This window comes from Cyprinodon variegatus, unplaced genomic scaffold (assembly GCF_000732505.1).
Source record: "Cyprinodon variegatus isolate N-32 unplaced genomic scaffold, C_variegatus-1.0 Scaffold567, whole genome shotgun sequence".
Lineage (NCBI taxonomy): Eukaryota > Metazoa > Chordata > Actinopteri > Cyprinodontiformes > Cyprinodontidae > Cyprinodon > Cyprinodon variegatus.
The window spans coordinates 275,941-300,211 of NW_015151020.1; the positions used below are offsets into that span (position 1 = coordinate 275,941).

Here is a 24,271-nt window from a genome sequence, read left to right on the forward strand (position 1 = left end):
TTTCACTTTTACTTGAGTAAAGAGGTAGAGTTGATACTTCAACTTTTACCAGAGTGTTTTTAAACTGCAGTATCTGTACTTCTAATAAAGTAACAAATGTGTGTACTTTTGACACCACTGCTAATACATAACTTTGTATTCTATCCGTCTATATCATTCACTGAGATTATAGTCAGATTTTTTCCCATATTAAACTGAAATAATATTTAAAAATCAGTTAACTTTTTTTTTTTCTTTTCTTTTTTTTCAGTGGTCCTAGTCGTCTTCCATCGGTTATTGCCTGGCCACCCTTATAAAAGAAAATTCTGGCTACGCCTCTGTATAGCAGTACCATTCTCCAGAATGTTCTCCAGAATACTGAATAGTGTTGAAGGAACAAAGACACATTACACTTCTCTGATTTTATTTGTAAAAAAAAAAATGTAAAAGCAATGAAGACAATGATCATCTGTTGTTTTGAAAACAACTACAGAAACAATAAAGAGCGTTTATTTCGGTCTCAATAATCATTTTAGAAGGTGATCTTGTCCCTGGTAGAGGTGACATCTCTACTGACTGTGGTCCTGTCCCAGCCAGGGTTAGATAATCCGGTCAGGGGCCAAACAGTGTGAGCTCAGGCTGACGTGAGGCTCCGGGTCCCTCCCATCCTCCCTGCCTGCAGTCTCTCTGTCTCTCCGACGGAAAACAACATTCCTAGCATCCCATCAGCTGGGTCTCAGCTTTGGTTTCTATCGAAAACTGAACCGCTGCAGCTCAGTTCGTACAAGGTAAGGACATAAATATTTATTTCTGATGTTTTTTTTTTTTCTTTAGTTGTTTTGTTTAACCGCGCGAGGAGACACAACTAGCGGATGGGAGAGAAAAGGCTCCGCTAACCATCATCGGTACAGAGGCGGATAACGCAGTTTAGGTTTCTAAGCCTCATTTTATTATTATTTATTTTTTTGGGTTTATATATCACCTAACAGTAAATAATGTGACACTGTAACAGAAAGGTGACCTTAAATGTAGCTGGGGGCGTTTATGTACTTGTTCTAACGGTTTGACACGTTCACCATCTGTAGGTTTTTGTTTATTTTTAGATTAAAGAGACGCTTTGAATCCCATTTTAATCGGTTAGGTTTGTGTTTGAACAGAGTCTGTTTGTTGGTAGGGCAGAGTTTGCTCGTTCAGCGGCCTGCTTCCATTTCTTATCTCCATATTGATCCCAATTTACTGGAATCATCCTCGGTAGAAAAATGGCTGATGTTTAGAAGAATGTGGGACTGCGACTTACGATATAGTCCTTCAAAATAAAAGCATGTAAACTTTTATTCATTCTTCAGCTTCATTTTGGACAGAAGGATAAACTTACATTATTACATATTTTTTGCTTTTATTTAAAACCTGTTTATTAAGTAAAACTGCACTTTTGTTTGGTATTTTATCAATAGGGATGGATACAATGGAGGGATAAGTGAGCAATTGAATGAGTGTGAACTAAAAAAAAATACTATAGGAAGTTTTCATTTCTCATCTTCCCAACCAATCAGATGTTTTTGTTTGTTTGTTTTTTTTAGGTGAGAATCTAGCTTTTTTTTTTTTGTAAACTTAAAAATCTATTAAACAAATCAGATCTCTTAAGTTGAACAAAGCTACTTCCTTACCCATAAAAAAATCCAACAGTCCTCCATTTCCCATGATTCATTGTGGTCAGAGCGGATTGGTCAGGCAAGGTTGAACTGCAGTGGCAAAAACTGATATATTATGCTTTCTTTGACCCAAAATACACTTTAAAGATTTTCCTAAAACCTGAACAGAACTCAACAAATCCCCAACGTAATGAAGGCAACCAGGAGTTTTAAATATATTGACTTTGAAGAGGCATTTATTTGATCTTGTTGCTGTTGATGATAAAATGTGTCCTGTAATTTAAGAAGTTTCCCCAGCAGATGTTACTTATAACTTTGCGAAGATAATTCATTGAAATGGTTTGTACTCTTTTATTTTGAAGGCAGTTTGTTCCTCTTCCTGTTATGTCTCTGCTGGTGTTTTAAGGCCCTTTGCAGAGAGCATGGTGGGGATGCAGATTACTGGCTGATCTAAACAACAGTATGTTTATATCAGGGCTGCAGGATTAGCATTTAAGCTTTGAAACCTGAACTGATTCACATTAGATGGATAATCTGTTTAACTCCTCAAATGATGACATTGTTTTTCCTTAAGGTAGTTATCATATGAGCACAGATTTCTTTTTGAGATTGTTTTTTGGTTGAAATTTCTTTCCTTCAATGTCTTTTTTAATAAAATGTGTTTTGTGTTTGTAAAACCTTGGACCTTTCAGATGGAGCATTAGTGCGTCTGACGCAGACTTTCTCCAGCAGGTTTTCTGGTTTTCATCTTAAGCCATGCTGTGGGTTAGAGCGCAGGTTATCTTGCCTGGGTGATGCTGTGGTGTTAGATTAAATTAGGTAATCTCAGGAAGAACGGACAGGACTAAAAAAGGTGATCCTGTTATATAAACTACTCTTGTGCTGGGCTGACTGCCTGTTTGTTCCTCTGATTATTGGATGTTGCTTATTGTCTGAAGCAGCTTGCATATGATTGCTTGACAAATTTTTAATTTTTTTAATTTTTGCAGCCATGTTTTTTTTATTATCTTATCTTTTCTTATTATTTTTCTTATTAACTTTAAGATTATTTAAGATGCAAAGTAACAGATGCTTGAAATACATAGAGAGAGCAGTTTGTGTAATTTGAAGACAACTTTTGAAAGTGCATTTAGTTTTTTCTTCTGGCTTAAGTTAAATAAAGGGTTACCAAAATATACACCGCCCACACATTACCACAGCGTTGTGGTTGGCTGATATATTTCTATGTCATTCAAATCGTTTTGGAGCCTTGATTTAAAAGAGAAATCAGCCTGTGGTTCGGTAACGTTGCCTTCAGGCTGAATTCCAGCTTTGTGTCTTTTACAAATACATCAGAACCCGTCTTGTATAGCTTCAGTTTAAGGAGTTTGTTCTTATAGCTGCTGTTTTAACATCTTTTTTGTTATCATCCACAATTTTAATTTTAAAGGAACTTTAAGAGTGTAAAAACTTTGTGGTTTCTCACGGTTGCAGCTATTTCATTGGCTAAAGTGGCTAAAACACAACTTTGGTAGGTAGGCGTGCCCTTGGTGTCGCTTTGCTCAATCAGCTCAAAAGGTTCTTCTTTCCTCGAACAGATTTGATGGGAGCAATCCCAGATTAATAATGTGTAAAAACTTAACTTGAATGCTTCACGTTGTCACTCTGGTTTCCCAGGTTAGTAATTTGGTTCAGAGCTGATAAACTTTTACTCCTTATTCCAGATGTATGCTGTTTATTAACAGAAGAATTTCTGCAGAGCTGCAATCATTGCACAGACTTACTGCTAAGATTTTGCAACAGCATATTAAATAAGCACACACATATATATATTATTATTATTTTTTATTTTTTTTACAAACGAAGTGCTTCTACAACTCAAACTAGATTTCAAAGCTTCCGCTCAACCCAGAATCTCCTGACAGTGACTCAGCTGTTGTGCATCAGCTGCATACAGTCTATCAGTCACCAAACGGACCAAGTTCGTGTCCTGGTTTTAATTAGATCCCCTCCCAGCTTCAGCACGGGCCATCCAGACTCATACACATTTTTACTAATCGGGATGTCGAACTGGAGGTTAAAGTTATATCAAATATCAGATCAAATTCATACCGGTAATTTAATCAAACACTGTTTCAATTTACAACATTAACTCAAAGCAATATATTTCTAAAGTAAATACTGGGGCTGCTCTTATATAAAGACTTGCTAAAATTAAGTTATATTAAATTTGTGTATCATTACAACTTATTTTCAGAGCCCCTTTTGGCTTTTATTGTGCAGTTTGCCATACTAAAGCTATCACTTAGAAGAAAAGGCAGAGTTTGCATGTATAAAAACAGATTCTGGGATACATTTTCAGTGGTCCAATAAGTGGGAGATGTTAAACAGAGCAAAAAGGTCTATCTAAAGAACAAACGGATGTTGATTTAGCACTAGCTAACAGCTGCTGGTGGGGAGCATCGCCATAGTAACATATTTCTGCTTGTATTTAGGATGAATGAAAGCTTAAAGAACCTTCTTTGTGTAATAATAAAATCTAAAGTACAGCGAAGTTTAAGAGTTGATGGTCTTTGGTTGTTCAAATTTCCCTGCGGAACTTTTCACAGCCTGTTGCCGCGATGATTTGCTCAATTACCAATAAATAAAAACTATTACAATATATAAAATACATTTTTGCTGTACTTTATTTTATACCTGAAAATGGAAGCTAATTTCTGAAGCAAAAGGAAAGTGATCTAGAAAGTCTGATTTGCATAGAACTGTAATGAATAGAATCAGCTCTAACACATTGATATTTCTATGCTACATTGTAGATCCTTGTTAATCCTTCATATAGTTATGTCTCCCATCAACAATGTAGAGCTGAGATTGAGGGGAAAATGAGCCTTGGGTGGATTTTTCTCACTGATGGGGCTTAAGGCAGTTTTGGCTGCAATGTTACAAGCTGAAATGCTTCCATTTGTTTCTTCCAAAACTGTTTCGGATTTTAATAGTCTGAAGAGTCATCTGTTTCATTTCCTCTTTTCAATGCATCTTCTTTGATGATCATAGATTTTCTAAACAGGTTTTTCTCTAACAGAAAGGTCCCAGTCGCAGTTTTCTACTGGTTCTATAAAGCAAACACCAAACAACCAGTTGAAAAAGTGCTTCTACAGGGAATGTTAGATCTCCCTAAGGGTTCCTATATACCATGTCTGATTCATAAATGCTGTATGAAAATGCTAAAAGGTATGCTAATGCTCTATATGGGTCCTATTATTAGTTCTTATCTAGTTGGTAATTATTAACATTCCTGCAGCAAAGAGGAAGAAACTTCAAGAAATTTCAAGCTGAATAAATTTTTTTGTCTGTTTGTTTTTTTGTTTGTATTATATTGAATAGAGTTGGAAACAGTATTTATAGATTCAGCTGAACATATAAATTGTGGTCACAGTTTCATATGGTGCAGGGCTCTAGTTTAAGTCTTTTAACATGACAGAAACCATTTCTGGTTCCATTTTATTAAATGTGAGGGTTTCCTGCCTTTTGCTTAATTTATTGATTGTAATTACCAGCCAAATGAGAAACAGACTTCTTAAAAGACCCAATTTCCAACTTTACTTATTTTTTTTGTTTTATTACAAAACAACAGCTGGAATACCCTTAAATATAAGTACTGATTCTATTGAATATTATTCAGCCTTAAAGGTGAGTTTTAGAAACCATAAATGCTTGTTTCCCTCTTATAGGTGTGGATTTCTCTACAGTTAAATGTTTCTGCGTCAACAGGACACATCATTGGCAGCTGAGCTGATCTCTGCAGCATTACAAGATTAGTGCCTCAGCAGCGTTTAGCCACAGACCTTTTTTTGAACCGCCGCTGAATCGGTGTGTCAGCCAACGTGTCCGCTCCGTTTTTTTCCCAGTCTCGGAATGTGTCTCTCCATGTTATGTAACCGAGGGGCCTCCAAAGGCAGGACATGCAGTTTCCCACTGTGTGTTTGCACATCTGCTTTTAAAACGTCTCTGTGACGGTTTTGATGTTATTCCAGAGTGGCAGAATCTCCACTGTGTGCAGATATAATATAAGCCATATTGTGTTTTTGCAGTTTTCCTAAAAAGCAACTTTAGGCTGTCTGGTCGGCAGCATACCATAAAAAGACTGTTGATGCTGTATAAGGTTGTTTATCATTTACAATTTACATTGATAAAGCTCAGTTGGACCTTATTTCCCTCTTTCTTGTTGCCTTTATTGGTGTTTATTCTGCAGCTGAATAACTAAAGCCTCCCTAATTGTTTAGATAATTTCCTAAAAATGATTCAAATTGTATTTTTGTAAAAACAAAAAGCATTAAAATGGCTTCTTCATGTATTTCCATGAGATGTTAAGGTTGACCAAATATATTTCATTGTTTCTGGTGGTGCCAGTGTTTATAGTTTTTTCTCCTGTTGGCTGTGATTCCTTGAAGTTTCTATAAATTGTGAAAAAAAAATCAGTGTTGTAGATCTACAGTAGCTTTGAAAATAAAACTCACACAAATGCACAGTTTCTGCCCACCAGCTGTGGAGCTTAATTTTCTTCCTGAGTCTCAGCTTGCAGTGCCTGACTGATTTAAAGGCCTGACAACAGTTCTGTGGAGGCCGGGGAATGCATTCCCGGCCTGCTCTGTATTTCAGCCTCGTCTGTGTGACTGTGAAAGAGCACTAGGAGCAACGAGGACGTCGTTAATATCCTGTGGGTGTTTTCACTCTGCTGTGCTGTGGAACTGAACAGAACTGTACAAGATCACAGCAGGAAGTAGAGCCAAGGAGGGAAATTATACATGTGTGGAAATTTCTGGATCCTAAGATGCATTGAGATGCAGAAAGGGGAGGCTATGCAGTAGCTTGATACTTTAAAGCAGGATCGGGCTGTTTTCTTAGGATTTTACAAGTATAGGTTTGATGTTGGGCTATAAATAAGGTTATTCTTATTATCGTGCAAGATTGCAGTTTATCACTGAACAATAAAAAGTGAGCAACCATACTATACTTAATTGGACTGTCCAGCTTTATAACACTACGACTCTTCATTTGAAGGGCTCTACTTATTTCATTTGGCCATATTTTTTAAAGAATGTCATTAAATATATTTATATTTATTTAAATGTTTCATGCTTTGATTTACCTTCATATTGAATAGTCTCTGATCAGCTGCATGTTTTAACTCCATAAATACCCATTGTAATTATTTAAGTGTTTTCTCTTATTTTGAAAGAAAAGAAAAAAAAAATACAAATTGATTTTTTTCAAATTCTCTTTTCTCATCCCATGTATAAAAATTGTATTGGATTTTTTAAATTATTATTTTTAAGAGATACCCTTATGAACCTATAACTTAGTATATATGTTCTTATTTATATCAGTTTTAATCTGTCAGGGAGGTGATTGATGGGCTGCTGGACTGAAAGTTGTACATTAGGGACAGAACACCCAATTAGGGCTCCCCATCAAAACCTTTCTGGGAATAACAAAAATGTACACTTAATGCAAAAAATAAAATTATGAAGTTGCAGTGTGTAGATCTACTTTTATATTTAACACAAAACTGTGTAAAGGCATGCTGTTCCTCTAAGATTTTTATTTTCTTCCTTGCTTCATCTCTGAAAGGTAAAAGGGTCTGGCACACATTTTCAATGCAGTGGTTAGTATTATTGTTTACGTTTGGAAACTTAATAGAAAAAGTAAATCAATCAACTAAAATATACAGGAAATGTAATATACCGTAATTTTCGGACTATTAGCTGCACCTGAATATAAGCCGCAGAAGCTAAATTGCATGATTTGTACATATAAAAACCGCACCGGACTATAAGCCGCAGGTTTTTTATGTTTAACACAAACTGTCTTGCGCTTGCAATGTCTGTCTTTCTCGCTGTCGTTTGGTCTCGTACCACTCGTGGTGGAAGTCTGCTTCTGGAGGACCTCCGCCACTTGTGTGTAGAAGCAAATGTGACGTCAACATGGTAAATGGTAAAATCTATAGATTTAGGTATTACCCTAGTGGCCGTTAGCTGTAAAAGTCCATAGGTAAGCCGCATTGTTATATAAGCCGCAAGGTCGAAAAAGGGGGAAAAACTCACAGCTTATACCGTAGTCTGAAAATTACGGTAATATGTAATATCTTTAATCACCTACTTTATTACATAAAAAAAGCAATGGGTTAAGCACCTTCAGGTTTTAGAGAATGACTTCCTAGTTGTTGACCACAGTAAATCTTTCCAAGCAAATTTGCCTTTTATTACGACAGGCAGAGATGTCAACAGCATTAATATTTATTATTCAAGTAGAATTATAAATCCTACTGTTTAAAAACACTTTTTTAGAAGTTAGAGTATCTGCATAAGCTTTTTACTCAAGTGAAAGTACAATTTCTAAAACTACTTTAAGTATAAAAGTAAAAGTAATGCAGCAAAAATGGTTAATAACAGATGCTTTAAACCTTATCCTGGTTGCTGCTCTGCCCTATTAGAGGAACATTTTGGATGATACTTAATTTTCTTAGTTATATAACTAATGGCAACAGTGTCAAATTTAACATTGGATCATCTTGGAAAAACTACAACTTCAAAGTTTTATTTCACAGAACAAAAAAAGTCTTAAAATGTCTTGAATTTAACTTGCCTTATGTGGTAGTAACCCTATATAATGTTCAGATGTTTAGTTTACATTGTTGATACAACTCCTGAAAATGACTCTGGTGAAGAAATGTCGGGCAGTTCCTTTTGTACAACCGGTCTTTTAACAATTATTCACAGAAAATAATTTTGTAAATAAAACAAACATAAACATTACAAAACGTAGAGTATTCTAGGTGATTCCACTGGGGGAGTGGTCCCTGCCAACGCTTTGCTCTGGCTGGATATAATACCTGTCTCTAGTGCCAACTCTCTGTAGGCATTTGTTATACAAGCTTTTCTAAGCTCTTCAAGTTCAAGCAGACAAACAGCAGAGGAGGGAAGCTGTAGTTAATCTGTGAAGGAAAAGCCGGCACAGAGGTCATGTTCTCATCTTAGGCTCCCTGAGAACCCACAGCCATCCCTTGGGATTGGCCGATATCTCTGCTGCGTGCATGTTGTTTTCCTTGATCAGGAAGCTAATCAGCTGAGGTTTTAAGGGTGCATGAAGCAACACATTTATTGACATGTTAAACAATGTTATGCTGATTTAGAGAGTCCAAGTTTTATTCAGAAGACATGAACACATCCCTTTTGTTTGGTGTAGAAATGCAGATTAGTGGCTAGTTATTGGATGGATTGGTCTAATATGCAGCATGGCAGTTGTTTTGATTGATTAGAAATGTTTTTATAAGGCTGAATGTAGATTAATATCAGACATTTTTTGTTACAGGCCCTGCACTCTTCTATGTAGGGTGCATGCATTTGCTCATGCTGCTCCGCCTTCATCAATATGTGGTCATAGCTTTCTGCTTGAATCACCTCAACATCTCTGCAACCCTTAAACAGATTAAGCTTGTATAGACAGTAGATTGGGCAATAAAGTGGAGGTTGCTTCTGTAACGACGTCTTCACTTGTGTCTGTGAAATCATCCACTAACTGCACTCTGGAACGGTATATTTTCCTTGGTTTGGATCTCTGTGTTCTGTTTGGTCAAACATTACAGCAGTGGTTCAGACAATGGATTTCTCCTTTGGAGACCATTTATTGCCCGGTTCATTTCTTATGGTTGAATCATAATGAACTGTACTGAAGGAGATGATTCCTGTAGAGCTTTATATATCATTCTGGTTTCATTTACGACCTCTTGAGTGTGTCATCAATGTGTTCTTGGAATAATCTTGATAGTCCTGCCAGTCTTTGGAAGGTTTTCAGCTGGTTTATTGTTTCTCCATTTCTAGGTGATTTTCCAGCTTTAGGTTTTATATGTTCTGTTGCTTTTGTAATAAAAACAATTAGATTGACTCCTAAAAACTCTGTTCCCACTCTTTTAACCAGGTCTTTTTACCAAATAACCCCATCATTGAAGGTTGTCATACTGCCATCAGTCACAATGTGGTTTTCTTGGTTTCTAAACACAGCAAATGGCTTTGTAACCCTTTCCAGACTGATAAATGTCAATAAGTTTTTTTTATAACCTATTCCTGTACTTAGATTGTGTCATAATGCATGGTAACTTTGGTGCTGGTGCCTATCTCTGGCAGTCTATGGGCGAAAGGCAAGGTACATCCTTGACAGGTCGCCAGTCCATTGCAGGGCCTTTTTGAGACCTTCTAAGTCTATATTCTATTGTCCATTGAAGTGATTTCTTGATTGATTGATTGTTCGATCATCTTTATCGATCTCACAGTGGAGAAATGTACTTGTTACTTCAGCTCAAATAGTCAAAGAAGAAGAATCTGCTAAAGGAAGAAAAAAGTGCATGGGATATATACAGTGCGTTCACATATGACAGCTGTTTGTTTTTTTTTATTTTTTATAATAGGATCATTATACATATTATATACATATTGACATGTATATATACATATTATTTTGACATATTTATATGATATACAGATTTCTCGATCCTAGTTGTCAAACAATGGTAGTAATGTGCGGTGTGGTGAATGACATGACATTGTTCTATTTGTAATGGAACTCTTTGCAGTTTTTATCATTTCTGTGTCCAACGCAATCTTTTTTAAAAGGAGTTTTGCTATGTTTAATGTGTTTTTGCCACTTTCAGAGTCATGCAGTGACCACATTCAGGGCTGGATCAGTGCCACTGGCAGAATTGATCACATAATGGTTCACAGTCAGACTGGGTCATAAACCTCAAACTTCAGCTTTGGGTTTTAAATAATTCTGTGCCTCAGCTGTCAGTCTGTAAAGTTCAAAGACAAACGGGAAATTTCTCTTTATTTTATTATAATCTGCATTGACACCAAAACCATCTAACACTTTTGCCAGGTATGAAATCCCTACCATTACTGTGGTGCCATTTCTCCCAGTAAAGCTAGCTTTCATTTCTTTAGAAAAATTACTAAATTGTCTAGAAGCATTCAAAACTTAGACTTAGACTTAGACAGTACTTTATTGATCCCTTGGGACGACTCCCTCCAGAAATTAATGTTACCAGCAGCTTACAGGGCAAAAAAAGTATTAAGTTAAATTAAATTAAAATTAAGCAACAAAAAAGTATTTAGTTAAATTGAATTAAAATTAAGCAAAATACAAATAAATATGGAGTTCACATTTTACAGAAGACTGTTAAATTGCAGTATTTCCTTTCTTCAGCTCCCCCCAGGCCTCTTTAGCAGTGCTTGGGTGAACCGGAGCAGCAAACAAAAGCTGTATTCATACTCTTAGTAGAGGGAGGATGTGGAGCATATGAATCCCCATGCAGACAGATACTGACTGCACCATTGGGGCAAGATGGGACAAGACAGACTTTAAACAGAGCAGGAAAGAAAGAAAAATCCTAAGTTTAGACAAGTTTCTGATTGTGGTGCCATATTTCAAATAACACGTTCCTGAATGAATTTAATCTTGGTTGATGTACAAGCATAATTCTGGTGTATTCTAACTTATGGCTTCCACCAGAGTAGAAGTGTCTGTCATAAATGCATAAGCTTAGTTTTTAAAGCTTAACCCTTTAACTGCCTGGTCAATGAAATGGTTTACCATTTGCACAGCAAAATGCAGGTAGGAGAAGCAGCTAAAGGGTTAAAGATGAGCTAAAAGCAACTTTTAGACTTTGATTGTGGAGAAGTATGGAGCCTTGACAGAAAAACCTGTACAAATACTGAGTCCTGAGTTGATCCTGAGTTCCTAACTATCAGGACTGGTTATCCGTCACCAATTTTATACAAGAGCTGTGCTATAATTTTACTAGATTACATTCCCTAAGTTATCGGAACTTCATTAATTGTGATCTTTACCCTCATCTCTGTCAGTGTGAATTGTGTCTCATTGGTTAGAGTCTGCTGCCTGCTCTTTAACCAGGCTCTATATCCCTAGAAGTACAGCCCTGATGATCTAACAGGGCGGACGTCCTTTGTTTCAGCTTTGTTTCCTTTTCCTGAAGCCTTAAATATAAGGTACTTCCCTGTGCTCACAGGCTGTCCTATTTCCCCAAAGGAACTATTCGGTTCAGGACTAGTGAAAGCAAATAATAAGCTAAATCACTCTTCACTTGAGCTCCTCACTTTCGCTTCTTATTGGACAGTTTGTCTCTCGTTTCCTTCAGAGTAAACAAACTGTTACTTTCTCCCACATATATGAAAAAGTGACAACTTTATGCAAAACTGTTTAAAACACTGGTTGCCTCTCCAAGCTAAAGCCTCAAAGATTGTAAGTCTGCTCAGTCTGTCAGTTGGATTTTAACTTTATGTCCAATGTATTTCATCTTGGAAGGTTATAGAATATCTTTTAGCATGTAGGTAGCGCTTTAATTAAACCAATGACCTTTACTTGACTGCAGATTAGGCCGGTTGCTCCTTTAAAATCTTTCAGATTTAAGCTCTCCACTTCCATTCGCTTAGAAGTCTGAGTTGAATTTATTAAATGTGTTCACAGCTCTTCACCAGAGCGCCTGGTGAAGAGCTACTTCTGTCACTCTAAAATAACCCTATGGAAAAGCTCTACAAGCATTTTACTTTACAATTTACTGCCAATTTGCTTTCCCATTTTAGAGCATTTAAAAAGAGATAAGTGTTGAAAGAGGTGAAGAACTTGTAGCTTGGTTCTGATTATAGCTGCATTCGCTTGCACTCAGATATTTATTTCTTTATCCAAAAACGAATGAGATTCCTTGACATTTTAGGATCTGCACGTCCCCTCTGCCCTATCTACATATAAAATGTTTATGGTCCAGATTTCTCCGGTTTAGCTTCTGTTGGTCTTTGCCTCTGAATGTTTTCTGTCTTATCTGACTTGAGAATTTCCTCCAACTACTAAGAGAAAAAAATCGCCTGAACACATATTTCCACCTTTAAATTTTTCTCAGCTATAGACCGGGCATTAAACCATTACACTTTCATTACATAAATGAATTACCCTTTTAAATAATTAACCTGCTAAATCCTCTTGTCACAGCTCTTCACCAATTTGTTCTTAGACATTTTACACAATCAACCTTTCTGACCCTACAGCTTATCCCTTAAACTCTTTGCCGTTCCCTCTGTCAGGTATTAAATTTTACTCCAGCCTTTGTCCTGCTGATTAAGCTAATGCTTATAGTGATTCAACAACTCCTGCCAAAGGAATAATTAAAGGACCAAGGCTAAATTAAAATAGATAATTTAAAGCTGAAATTAAGTACATGAAAAAAAAATTGTAAGGTTTTCATGGCTTTGAATCGACATCATGTGGAACCACTAAAGGAGGATTTAAGTCTTTGATCTTAGCTGTGCTCCACATCCAGCAAAGGAAGCCATTTAGTATGCTGGTTATGGCTGGATGATAAAGCTTAGAAATCTAATTTCCACATTCTTTTTTCAAACCAAATTCACAGAGTAGTTTTTTAAATTGATTTCTTTCCAAAAACGTTAAAAACAATGCAATGGACTTTGTTTCCAAGTATGAATATGTTTCGCTTCCCTTCCAGGAAGCTTTTTCAATTCAAAATGTCAGAAATAGTGTTGAGTTTAAGGCTTTATACGGTGGACCAAAGCAAAGCCTTGCTTTGGCTTAGAAAACATGCAAATAGAACGACCGGGTCTGCCCTTAGGAATGGGGGTCGTTTTGTTACTTTGTTTACCTGCAATATATGATCCTTTCAAATTCTCTGAAAGATGGGTCGTTAAAGGGAATTGTTGGGTTGGCTGAACAGGCGAGGTGCTCTGGTCCCCTGTAATGGGATGGGGGTTGCGATGATAGCGGGAAGGAATAGACTTTTTTTTTTTTATAGATAAAATAACCCATTTTACTCAAAATTCAGTAGTCTAATGGCAGTGGGGAAAATACTGGAATTTGCTGGACCTGCATCAGATGCTTCAAAGCCTCTTCCCAGAGGGCAGCAGGACGAGCAGTCCATGGTGGGGGGTGAGGGGTCATTGATGATGTTACGGGCTGTAGACACGCAGCTCTGGGATGAAATGTCTTTATTGGAGGGAGGAGGAGCCCCGTTGATCTTCTCTGCTGTTCTTACGACTCTCCTCACCTTCTTCCAGTCTGAGGCGCTGCAGCCTCCACACCACACAGTGAGACAGCTGGTCAGAACGCTCTCTCTATGGTGCTTCTATAGAAGGTGGTGAGGATGGATGGGGGCAGGTGGGCTCTCCTCATCCTCCACAGGAAGTACATACGTTTCTGTGCCATTTTAATCAGTGAGGTGGTGTTTACAGTCCAGTTGAGGGTCTCTTTGATGTTCACCCTGAGGATTTTGATGCTGTTGCCCACCTCTACAGCTGAGCTGTTAATAACCAGTGGAGCGTGGTTAGGCCAGTTCTTCCTGAAGTCCAAGATGATCTCCTTCATCTTCTCAACATTCAGGATCAGGCTGTTATCTTTGCACCAGTCCATCAGCTGCTCCACCTTCTCTCTGTAGTCCAGGTCGTCGTCTCTGATGAGGCCCACCACCGTGACGTCGTCTGCAAACTCCACGATGTGATTGGTGGTGAAGCTGGGGACGCAGTCATGTGTCATCAGGGTGTACAGCAGGGGGCTCAGGATGCGGCCCTGAGGGAAGCCTCTGCTTAAAATGATGACATCAGAGGTGTTCTGTCCGATCTCAGTCAGTCCGGGTCAGACTTGATTGGGAATCAACTCTATCGCTGAATTGTAGGTTTTTGAAAGCTGAAATATGAGTCCATCCCCTCTGTTTAAGTTTGGTTTTTCTTTCTTAACATCAATGGCTTCCTTCACACCCCTCTCAAACCTCCTGTCCTCTCTGTCCAAAATGTGAACATTCTGGTCCTCAAAAGAATGTCCTTTGTCCATAAGGTGAAGATGTACTGTACTGCAGAGTCTTGTACCGAGGAGGTCGCTCTCCTATCTGTTGAGCCATGCGTCTGTGGAGAGGTTGTTTGGTTTCTCTAATGTAAAGATCAGCGCATTCCATAGAATTTATGCTGAATTTATTCCATACATATGCAGATTTATCTGACCATGATTGCAGCTCGATTCACACTTTTATTTGTTTTTCTAACACACAGCCAGTTGATTTTAGTCATCCCCTCTGGGGGCATGACCTTCATTCAAAGGGGAACCAAAATTCAAGCTGTTATACATGCTTGTAAAACAGTCACTTCTTGCAAGAATCAAAAAATTAAACAACAAATGTTTGCAGCTAGTGTTATCATATAGGGAGCTAGTTTATTACTTATGAGTCTTCATCTTCAAGAACAGAAACTGATAAACATATGTTATACATGTTAGGAGTGAATTGGTGAATAATAATTTGATTTTCCAAAAAAGAAATCTTCATAAAGAAAATATGTATTAATATCGGTCTTAGCCTGCTGATCGTCAGACATTATAATGGGGAGCCGATGATGAGCTTAATCCCAAAATATAATTCTATAAATGATAGATAACTAGTAAGAACATAAGTCTGTCACTGTTGTTTATCTTTTAAGTTGGACTTATGTTTAGGCCATTGAATGAGAGCAGAACTACTGGCTGAAGCCAGTGAGGTGGAGTTATTCGTCATGTGCTATTTATTGGTGAAAACACACTTATTCCACAGGAGGTGGCGCCTCATAGAGTTAAAAACTTTCCATTATTTGGTCCGCCTTAAACAGACCAATGTTTATCTAGACTGATAAAACTTCCACAGATTTCTACATAGTGGGACCAAAAGGTCTTTTTTTTTAAATCATTTTAGATAAATGCCATGTTGCAGAACTGTTCATACATCAAAGAGTACAGAGGAAACAAAATAAAGCAGTGGTTTTAAACTCAATTCCTCTGGGGCCAGTGTCTAGGAACTTTTAAATGTCATCCTTACCCTACAAGCCTGAATCAAATGACTAAACTACCTCAGTAGTATGCAGCAGCAGAGCTCTACTAATGAGTTATTGAGTCAGGTTTGTTGGAGCAGAGACAAATCTAAAAGTTTCTCTTGCTCTCAAGAACTTAAGTCTAAAACTGCAGATGTAAAGAGGGTAAATTATATTAGAATTTTTAGTAAGATTTGATAAACCAATAAGTATTGACCTGATCTATGGAAATGGTAGCCTTACAAGATCTCTATTAGGTGCTATATTGTGTAGGGGAGACACTGTTAGAGTCACTGGGTGTGAAAAAAACATCAAACTGAAATCTGCTGGAATAAATATAACCTAACAGAGTAACTACCTACAGGCAAATAAAAAAAGACAGATTGTCTTCATTGACTTTGCTGTATAGAAGACTTCATGTTTTATAGCAGTTGATTTTTACGGATAAAACTGATTGCAGGATTTTATTGCAGTGGTTTATTTCACCCTGGAATAAAAAGATGATGGTGGTGGTAGTGGTAGTGTCTGTGTTTCGGCATGTGTGATGTTTAGGCTTTGATATGTGAATGAGATCATATTCTTATCTGAGAGTCAGCTGCTTGGTGTGTCTGTTTCCACGCCACGTGATGCTGACTCACTGCGCCCACACTGAACACTAAACCCTTGTGGATTTCTGTAGTGCAGGACTGCCTTAAACTTTCGGATGCTTTCTATCTCCAAAAACCTGAATCTATGGATGAATTTCCTGATTAGCATTCAGCCAAGTGTTGTGGTTCCTCTTATAAGTTATTCTCTTTCCCTTCTGTTTCCCCTCAGATGTACCACTCTGACCACGGCGTAGACTTCCCCGACCTCTGCTTCCAGATCCCCGGTTGCCCTGCACAGCTGGGCCCCGCTGAGTGAAAACATCTGCAAACAAGCAGTTCTTCAGGCTTGGTCTGCTGCTATACCTCTAGCTTCATCTCCCTTAGACCATGGACAGCCCTCCTAAAGTTTCTGGCGAGACCCTGATCGTGCATCACATTCCTCTGGTGCACTGTCAGGTTTCAGGGGGGCGGCAAGGGGGCTGCGGGGGCTCATTGAAGAGGAACAACCCGTTCAGCCCACCCGAGACCCTGGGACTGAGCCGCACCACCTCACTTCCTGAGAGGGACGTCCTACAGAAGGAGGCTCTGCTCTACAGCAGCCTGATCCAGACCACCAGTGGCTCCTTGTCCTCCCACGGCGGACGGAGGGAAAAGACAGGTGGAGGGAGGGGGGGAAGCACGGCAAGCGATGATTCGTCATTTACCTCAAGTAACTCAGAAGACCAGCTGATTACAGCTCACACGTTACCCAGGGTAAAACCAAGGAACAGAAATCCTCTGCGTCGTAATCCGTTCCTGCTGAACACCGACGAGGATGAGGAAGATGAAGAAGATAGTGACAACCTCCATGGTTACCTAGAGGACACCTTTCACCTCCACAGTGAGACAAACTCCACGTTGGATGACGCGCTGGCGTCCTTTCACCTGCATGACCTGGGATTTGCGTCTGAGCCGTTCCTGCTGCACAGCTCAGGCGCAGGAAGCAGTCGGGAGTCTCTGAGAGGAGCAGCCTCGGACCTCTCCAACCATCTGGAGGACCTGGACATCCTGGGACTGGACAGAGAGCGCAGACACGGGAGCAGCGGCTCCAACATGTCCATGGACTGCGGAGAGCATGACTGGGTTGATGACGAAGAGGAAGAGGATGATGATCATCCAATGAGATGTGGCCAAAGCAGCAAGGCGGGTTCTTACTCGTCCGGCTCGTCCAATCAGCACTGCTCCTGCTGTGCTCTCTCCCAGAACTTCCCACAGCAGTTCCCAGAAACCTTCTCTGAGACGTTCTCAGAGTTCCAGCAGGGTTACGGCAGCGACTCGTCCTGCAACAGCTCTGAGGGCATCCTCGTCAACTTCAGTGCCATTTACAACAAGATGAACAACAGCATCCCGGAGAAGCAGCTGCAGTCCGGGCCCGCCAATGTCAACAGCTCCACCGACCACTCCTGCACCTCGTCTGTGTCCGACCTACAAGGAAACCAAACGGATCCATCTGGAGGGGCCTTCTACCTGGACCTTCACACCTCCCCGACTGAGCCTCCTTTAACCCATCAACAAACGTCATGCTTCTCCAACACTTTCCCACTCATCCGAGAGCCACACCTCTCCACCTCCTCCACCTGCTCTTGCTCCATGGAGCACCAGGGGCCACTGGACCTCGACGCCAACTGCAACTCTTTCCATCCTCCTCATGCGGAGTCCTCTGGCGATCTCGCTGCCTGTCTGCAGAGTCAGGCCCGACTTGTGGTGGCCACCCAGAACTACTACAAGCTGGTTACCTGTGACCTTTCATCCCAGTCGTCCCCGAGTCCAGCGGGTTCCTCTGTCAATAGCTGCTCCTCGGAGCACAGCAAAGGCAGCCCCACCCCGACTCAGCCCAGCGAGTACTTCTTATTCAGGCAGCGGGGCGAGGAGGCGGGATTGGAGGAGGAGGACGAAGATGGAGAATCATCGCAAGTTAGTTCTTTCATTTATAGACCTCATATCACACTATACTGTATGCTAAGGTTAGAACTTTGAGTTTAAATGGACGCATAAAAGGGCAACTTGTCCAAGAAAAAAACCGTAAAGAGACAACTTGGAGTTTATTTTATATTTGGATCTTCTTCATACAAAGTCAGATTTATGTATGACCAAATGATGGCTTTAATGTCCGTCATCAAGAGTAACCATTTATTTGTCATCTAAAAGCCTCTGGCATCATACTGTTATACCAATGAAAAATACTCCTTGGTGGAATAGAAAGAGTGCACTTCCTCAAACTTAAATGAACTCAAATGTATGGCCCTAATTTCAGGCAGTGAGACTCTTTCTTGTATTACATAAAGGCGGAAATATTTTTATTTCATTCTAAACTTCTGAGATGTTTTATTTGAATTATCTGGAAAACATTATCATCAAAATTACAGGAAAAATGTTTTTCGCCGATCTTATCGGCCTCTGCAAAAATGAAAATTATCCCGCGTCAATGCTCTAAACTTTGATTTATTTTTGAGAGTAGTTTTTATAGTTTCACAGTTACTGATTAATGCCTTTAAGATAAGATGGAAATATCGAAGGTATCTTGTTATCTTATAACAACCAACAGTCGGATTAAACATCTCAGGAATTTCATGTATCGAGAATTGCCGATTGGCCAAAACTCTGCAATGGGTGCATGAACCTACCATGAGACATTTTTAGTTAACAAGCAATTACAACTCTCTTTATTTGCATGTTTACATTAAAAAGATAATCTTATTGGTTTAGCCTGCTATTTTACTATGTGTTTACTGTTTATGCAGGTTACAGTAATGGGTTTTATCTCCTAAAGTTTTCCAGAAGTTTAACTGGTTTGGTTTTCTTCCATTTCCACTTGATTCAGCGAGATGAAGATGAGGTTAATGACAATGAAGACAAGAAGAAGAAGAAGAAGAAGAAGAAGAAAAAGAGCGATCAGCAGGATGCCGCAGAGACTGAAGCTGCCCCTGCCACCATTAAAGGCCAGGTCTACATCAACGTTTCTCCTCCTATATCTCAGCGGAGCGTCGTCGGCGAGGGAGCCGCCTCAGGGTGTCGCCCGCGGTCCCGCAGCTACGACCGCAACCTGGACAGGTGTCCCTCTCCACGGCTCGGCTCCATGGAACGTATGCTGAGCTGCCCCGTCCGGCTGAGCGACAGCGCCGCACAGGCTACCACCCCCCCTCCACCTCCTCCCCCACGCGTCACCTCCTTCGCAGAGATCGCCAGGAGCAAACGCAGACACGGCGGCGCAGGGGGATCGCCATCAACCAAGGCAGCGGCAGACCCTTTCTCCTCCACTTACTCCACCCACTCGCACTCATCTGTGGATTTCTCTCCGATCCCGGAGCAGTGCGTGGAGTCTGTGAGCTCACTGCAGTCACCTGTGCGTTTCACCAGGTGTTACAGTCAAGGCAGCATTGAGAAACAGCTGGGAGGCGCAAAGGAGAGCCAGACCAAGACAGAAGGTACGTCCCCCACCACACAATGTCTACTGTCAGTCTTTGCTGGTATCTGAACTCACAGTGCAGTCATTGAAATTAAGTCTATTACCTGCATTTATTCAGCACACTGTCACATAGGAAAGGCTTGTTTTTTTTTTATTTTTTTTTTATTTAAGTGATTCAGGATTTTTTGTTTCCTTTAAGGTGTTTTTTAGGGGCAAAAATGTTCAGCTTCTCTATTCCACATCCCATGTCTCATTCTGTGTTGACATATCTAAGCATATTGCATAAAAGGAGAAATATCAGCTCCAACAGCTGTCAGCAGTAGATTAGCCTTATCTAAAAATAATTACTTTTGGAAACAGGGAAAAACCCTGAATAGTTCACCTGAGAGGTGCATCATCCTTCCGTTGATTACCTCCTTATGGTTATTTATTTAAAATTAGATAAACCGGGAGGTTTTCTTTGATTTATTTTTTCCACATAGATTCAGATAATAAAAATGGTAATAAATTGTGTTTATTTGAGGTTTTCCTGAAGATCTTCAAATGAGTAGCCTGGTTTGTTTTGGAGCTAGGAGATATTTAAGCCTAAAACATTCATGAATTGGACTAAAAATTAGTATGAATGCAGTCAGAGTCCAAAGAAAAATAAATAGCCACTCAGAACGAATCTTTTAACGTGTCTTAAAGGTTGTCAGAAAGTCTGACTAATTAAGAGGAAAAGATAAAGAATTTAAGAAAGTTTAAAGAGTTTCTATAGGATGTGAAAGTCACCCTACTGCAGGAACAGGATGCCACCATTTTTACAATAAAAAAAATAAATGCCAACTGTGGAGGTTACTGAATTTTAACTCATTCTAACATCTTTTTAATTAAATCATTTCTTTTCAAACTTAAAAAATTTGATCTCTCCAAACCACAAAGCTCTAATCTGTACTCTAGTTCCATCCTTTTTATGTAAATGAGCCCAAACTGCTGTTTATAGAGAGGTTTAAACTGTTTTTTCTTCATTGAGTGTATTTTTTTTTTAAATACATTTTGTAAAACAAGCAAAACGATATTCACAGAATCATTTTTTAGGAAACCTAAACCTTCGATCAGTAGATTTAATATGACTTTAAGATTTCAGGTTTCTGGTTTGATTGTAAAAATGCCGCCGCCCTGCCCCTGCAGTACGGTGCTCTGCAGAATTTAGCTGAAAATATAGAAGTTGTGTTGTCAGCTTGATGCAGAGCTGCGGTTCTGAACTTCAATGAGAATAAGAGGAAGAAGTGGGCCAAACATGTTCAGAATAACAATCAGATGATGGCAGTAAAATGGGGGTGTATTTGCATACCTTGGTTTGTGTCATTGTGATGGACATCTAAGCAGTACGGACTCTGAAATATGCACCTCTCACAGCACTGCCAGGAATATTTAAACTTAATCTGTGGAGGAAATTTAGTAACTGGCTGAACATAACGATAAAGCAAATATTCTCCATCTGAAAACTTTTGGAGCTCTCCCTACTAAACCTGAAAGTGCATTTTATTTTAATCTCCTGCAAAACATTTCTGTATCATTTCCAATCAGGTCATTTAACACCCCCCAAAAAAAAGTCCAACAAAAATCATCTTAGTTCGTAGGTCCTACTTAATTACAGTGCATTAGGAGCCACTGAGTGATGTGAAATGCTGAATCATTGGTTGCCATGGTGATTTCCCTCCCCTATGGGGGGCAGCTTGCAGGAGGAACCCAGTGGCAGTCAGACAGCTTAAAGCAATCCCTCCATGTGTGCAAATAAAGATAAAGCTTCAAACTTTAATGCATCTTCGGAGTTTAATGAAGGTGATATTAAGATTAAAGAGACATTTCCAGTTAAATGAGAGAAGATTCAAAGCTGACCATTAGTCGTGTTGCAGAGGGAGACACGTTAGAAGAAAGGAGATAAACAGATATATGCAGAAATTTAATGTTTTAAAAGAAAAATAGTGAATATCAAAGATATTTAAATGCCAAATGGTCAAAACCTAAAGCATGCGGCATCTGTAAATAGATCAAGTGATTATCATTTTCTTTCAGACATTTTATCACGTTCCTAGACATATGTAACCTTTAAAATATTGTTTATGCTGTAAAGGATGGCGGTACTAAAGAAAAGGCTGAGGATTTTATACCACCATTTCCACAAACATCTCATTACACCAGAATTTTTTCCGATCTCCTTTGCATACCATGTAAATGCTACAAAGTGCATCATCTTCGATTTAAAACACTTAGATTTAGAGTTAAATTTTTTGTCGTCTTTAATCTGAGCTTAACTAGTAACATAGAAACAGAAGACAAGAAATCCATTCATCTGCATTAGCAGTGCTCTGGTACTCTTCCAAAATACAAACTCTAAAATATTATGCAGACATTAAAAAATAATAAACTAGAAGTAGTAAGATTTGCTGTTAAATAGCTGCTTGGAGATGATCCTAGGCTCTGCCAAGGATCTCCAGCAGAAGATCCTTGCTTTAAATTTAATATGCGTAAAGGTATTTATTGGAGTGAAGCCTTTTTCTCTGCGTTTTATGCCAAGTCACAGTTTTTTTCTCCAGTTGGAGGTTAGCCAAACACTCATGTGTTAGGAGTCCTGGAATTTCCTTAGAGATAGTGGATAGTTCTCCCCAGGTGCTCTAAAAAAAATGTTTTAAAAAAAATGCCGATTTATCGTTTTTTTTTACAGTCACTGTCTTCATCAAGGCATAAACTTCAAGAGAGAACAGGTTAAACATTAAGTCCTTACTTTAAGTCTTACAAATTTTTTTTTTTACAAGACAAAACCATTACAAAACTCTGTACAAAAACCTATAAGATAAAATAATCAAATCCCAAAAAAAGACAAAATAATGCCCAGTGAAAATGAGCATTCATTAGAAGTTTAAAAAGTAAGGTCTTTAACTCCTTTTAAAAGTCCCCAGTTGTGTGAAAGTACCTGTAAAAGAGGACTGTGCTGCAGCCTTTTTCTGTCTGCATGAGATTTTAAATATCTTTGAAAAATATATCTTTGTTGATTTCTAAAAGTAGGCATTAAAATTTCTTGCTTTTTCTATAAAATGTACAGCGTGAGAAAGATTTTAAAAGTTTATGCAGCACTTTTCAAAATCGTTTTGTCATATTAAAACCAAAAACTTTAATTTACATTATTTGGGTTAATGTAAAGTGGTGCATTATTATAAACTTGAATATTGTAGTTAAGTCGTTTCCCAATGTTTTTACAAGTAAACAGATCAAAGAAGCTAGAGTTGGACATCAATCTCTAATAATGCTAAACAATACCCATTAAAGGATATAAATTAGTTATTAATAATTAGTTATTGTTGATAATTAATAAATTATTTGTTATTAACAAGATTGTCCTAAATCTTGGCCGTTAAATCAAGTATAATAACATAGTATCATAAAATAAAAAATCTTCGCCACAGTGATAATAGCATCCAAACAACCCATTGAAAATGACAAAAGTGGTAATTAGTTTCCTTTTAGGGTGTTTCTATCATTTGTTTTCATTAATTAAATAAAAAGTATTCAGGTGTAAAACAGAACAGCTCTCAACCTTTTATTTAGAATGAGATCTGGAATTTATGTAATTTGTCCTTTAGGCCCTGTAACTGTAGTTTAAATCCAGCATTTCTTCTTTTACCCATAGGCCTCTGTCATTTATTTCCTCTTTGCTTCACTGTATCCTAACAGCCTGTCATGATTTAGAGCCGTAACAAGCAGCAGTGCAGCTTCTCCAATCATATATTATTCATCAGACTTCAGTGTCTTAGCAGCGTACAGAGCAGCTCTGTTTAAAAGCTCTACTGGAACAGCTTCCCCGCTAATGATGCTAACGAGCAGCAAATCCGTGGAAGGAAGAAGGCTCGGCTGTCTGATGCATGCATATGAAAGGAGAGAGCTGAGCGGATGGATGCTGATGGTTAGATGTTAAAATGCTAGAAAACCATGGCGAATGGAGCAGATTTTACAAACAGGGACGAAGCTTTCTGCACCCCCCCTTTCTATTATTGTTTGTTAGCAGCTAAACTCTGCCCCCTGTGGTTCACATACATGGCTGCACCCATATCAGACAGTAGGCTGGTCTTCTGGTGACAAACAGCTTGCGCAATGCAGCTGACGTCACACAAACCCCTGTCTGTCATGCAGCAAAGTGGATCCATAAACACTCAGTGAAACAGTTTGTGACTCGCTGTGAAAAGCGTTGCTCCCCCGTTCTTCCCATGCAGGGTCAGGTTCAGTATGTCTGTGTGTTTTTTGGATAGATCTTTGTGTATGTGGGTGTTTGTGTTCATGCTGGCCTGTCAGAGCAGTGTCAGTAGTATGGCTGTGTGTGATAAGGGCTGTTAAGCTTTTTATGACTGGGCAGTTTTCGCTGTTTTCCATTTTTAACCTTCATGCTTGTGCTGTATTCTGATCCTCAGTCAGTTCACCTACCAGGAGTTTCTCCTTCAATCACTTTATACATCAGTCATTTTCAGTTTAAGCTGTGATGATAGAGCCAGAGATACACAATATAGGGTTCGTGTGAATAAGAGGAGACAGAACAATATTTTTGGGAGTAAATAATTTATGCTTTTAATATTTTAGTTTCAAAAATCACAAACTGTGCCTTTAAATGATAAGTAAATCAATATAGCATAGAGGAAGAGTTTGCATGTAGCAGGGTATTGCCAGGCTAGCTGGAGTTTAGAAGTCCACAGG

At 38.8% G+C, this 24,271-nt stretch overlaps 1 protein-coding gene across 4 annotated transcripts in view; it reads left to right on the forward strand.

Moving 5' to 3' along the window:
- The first annotated feature begins 629 nt into the window (after positions 1-629).
- rusc2 (RUN and SH3 domain containing 2) overlaps positions 630-24,271 on the forward strand; it is a 35,406-nt gene continuing 11,764 nt past the window's right edge. For all 4 annotated transcript variants that reach the window (XM_015391968.1, XM_015391969.1, XM_015391970.1 and 1 more), the window contains exons 1-3: positions 630-767; positions 16,331-18,054; positions 18,962-19,565. In XM_015391968.1, coding sequence (XP_015247454.1) covers positions 16,489-18,054; positions 18,962-19,565 — 2,170 coding nt within the window. In that variant the 5' untranslated portion in view covers positions 630-767; positions 16,331-16,488. The remainder of the gene's footprint in view (positions 768-16,330; positions 18,055-18,961; positions 19,566-24,271) is intronic.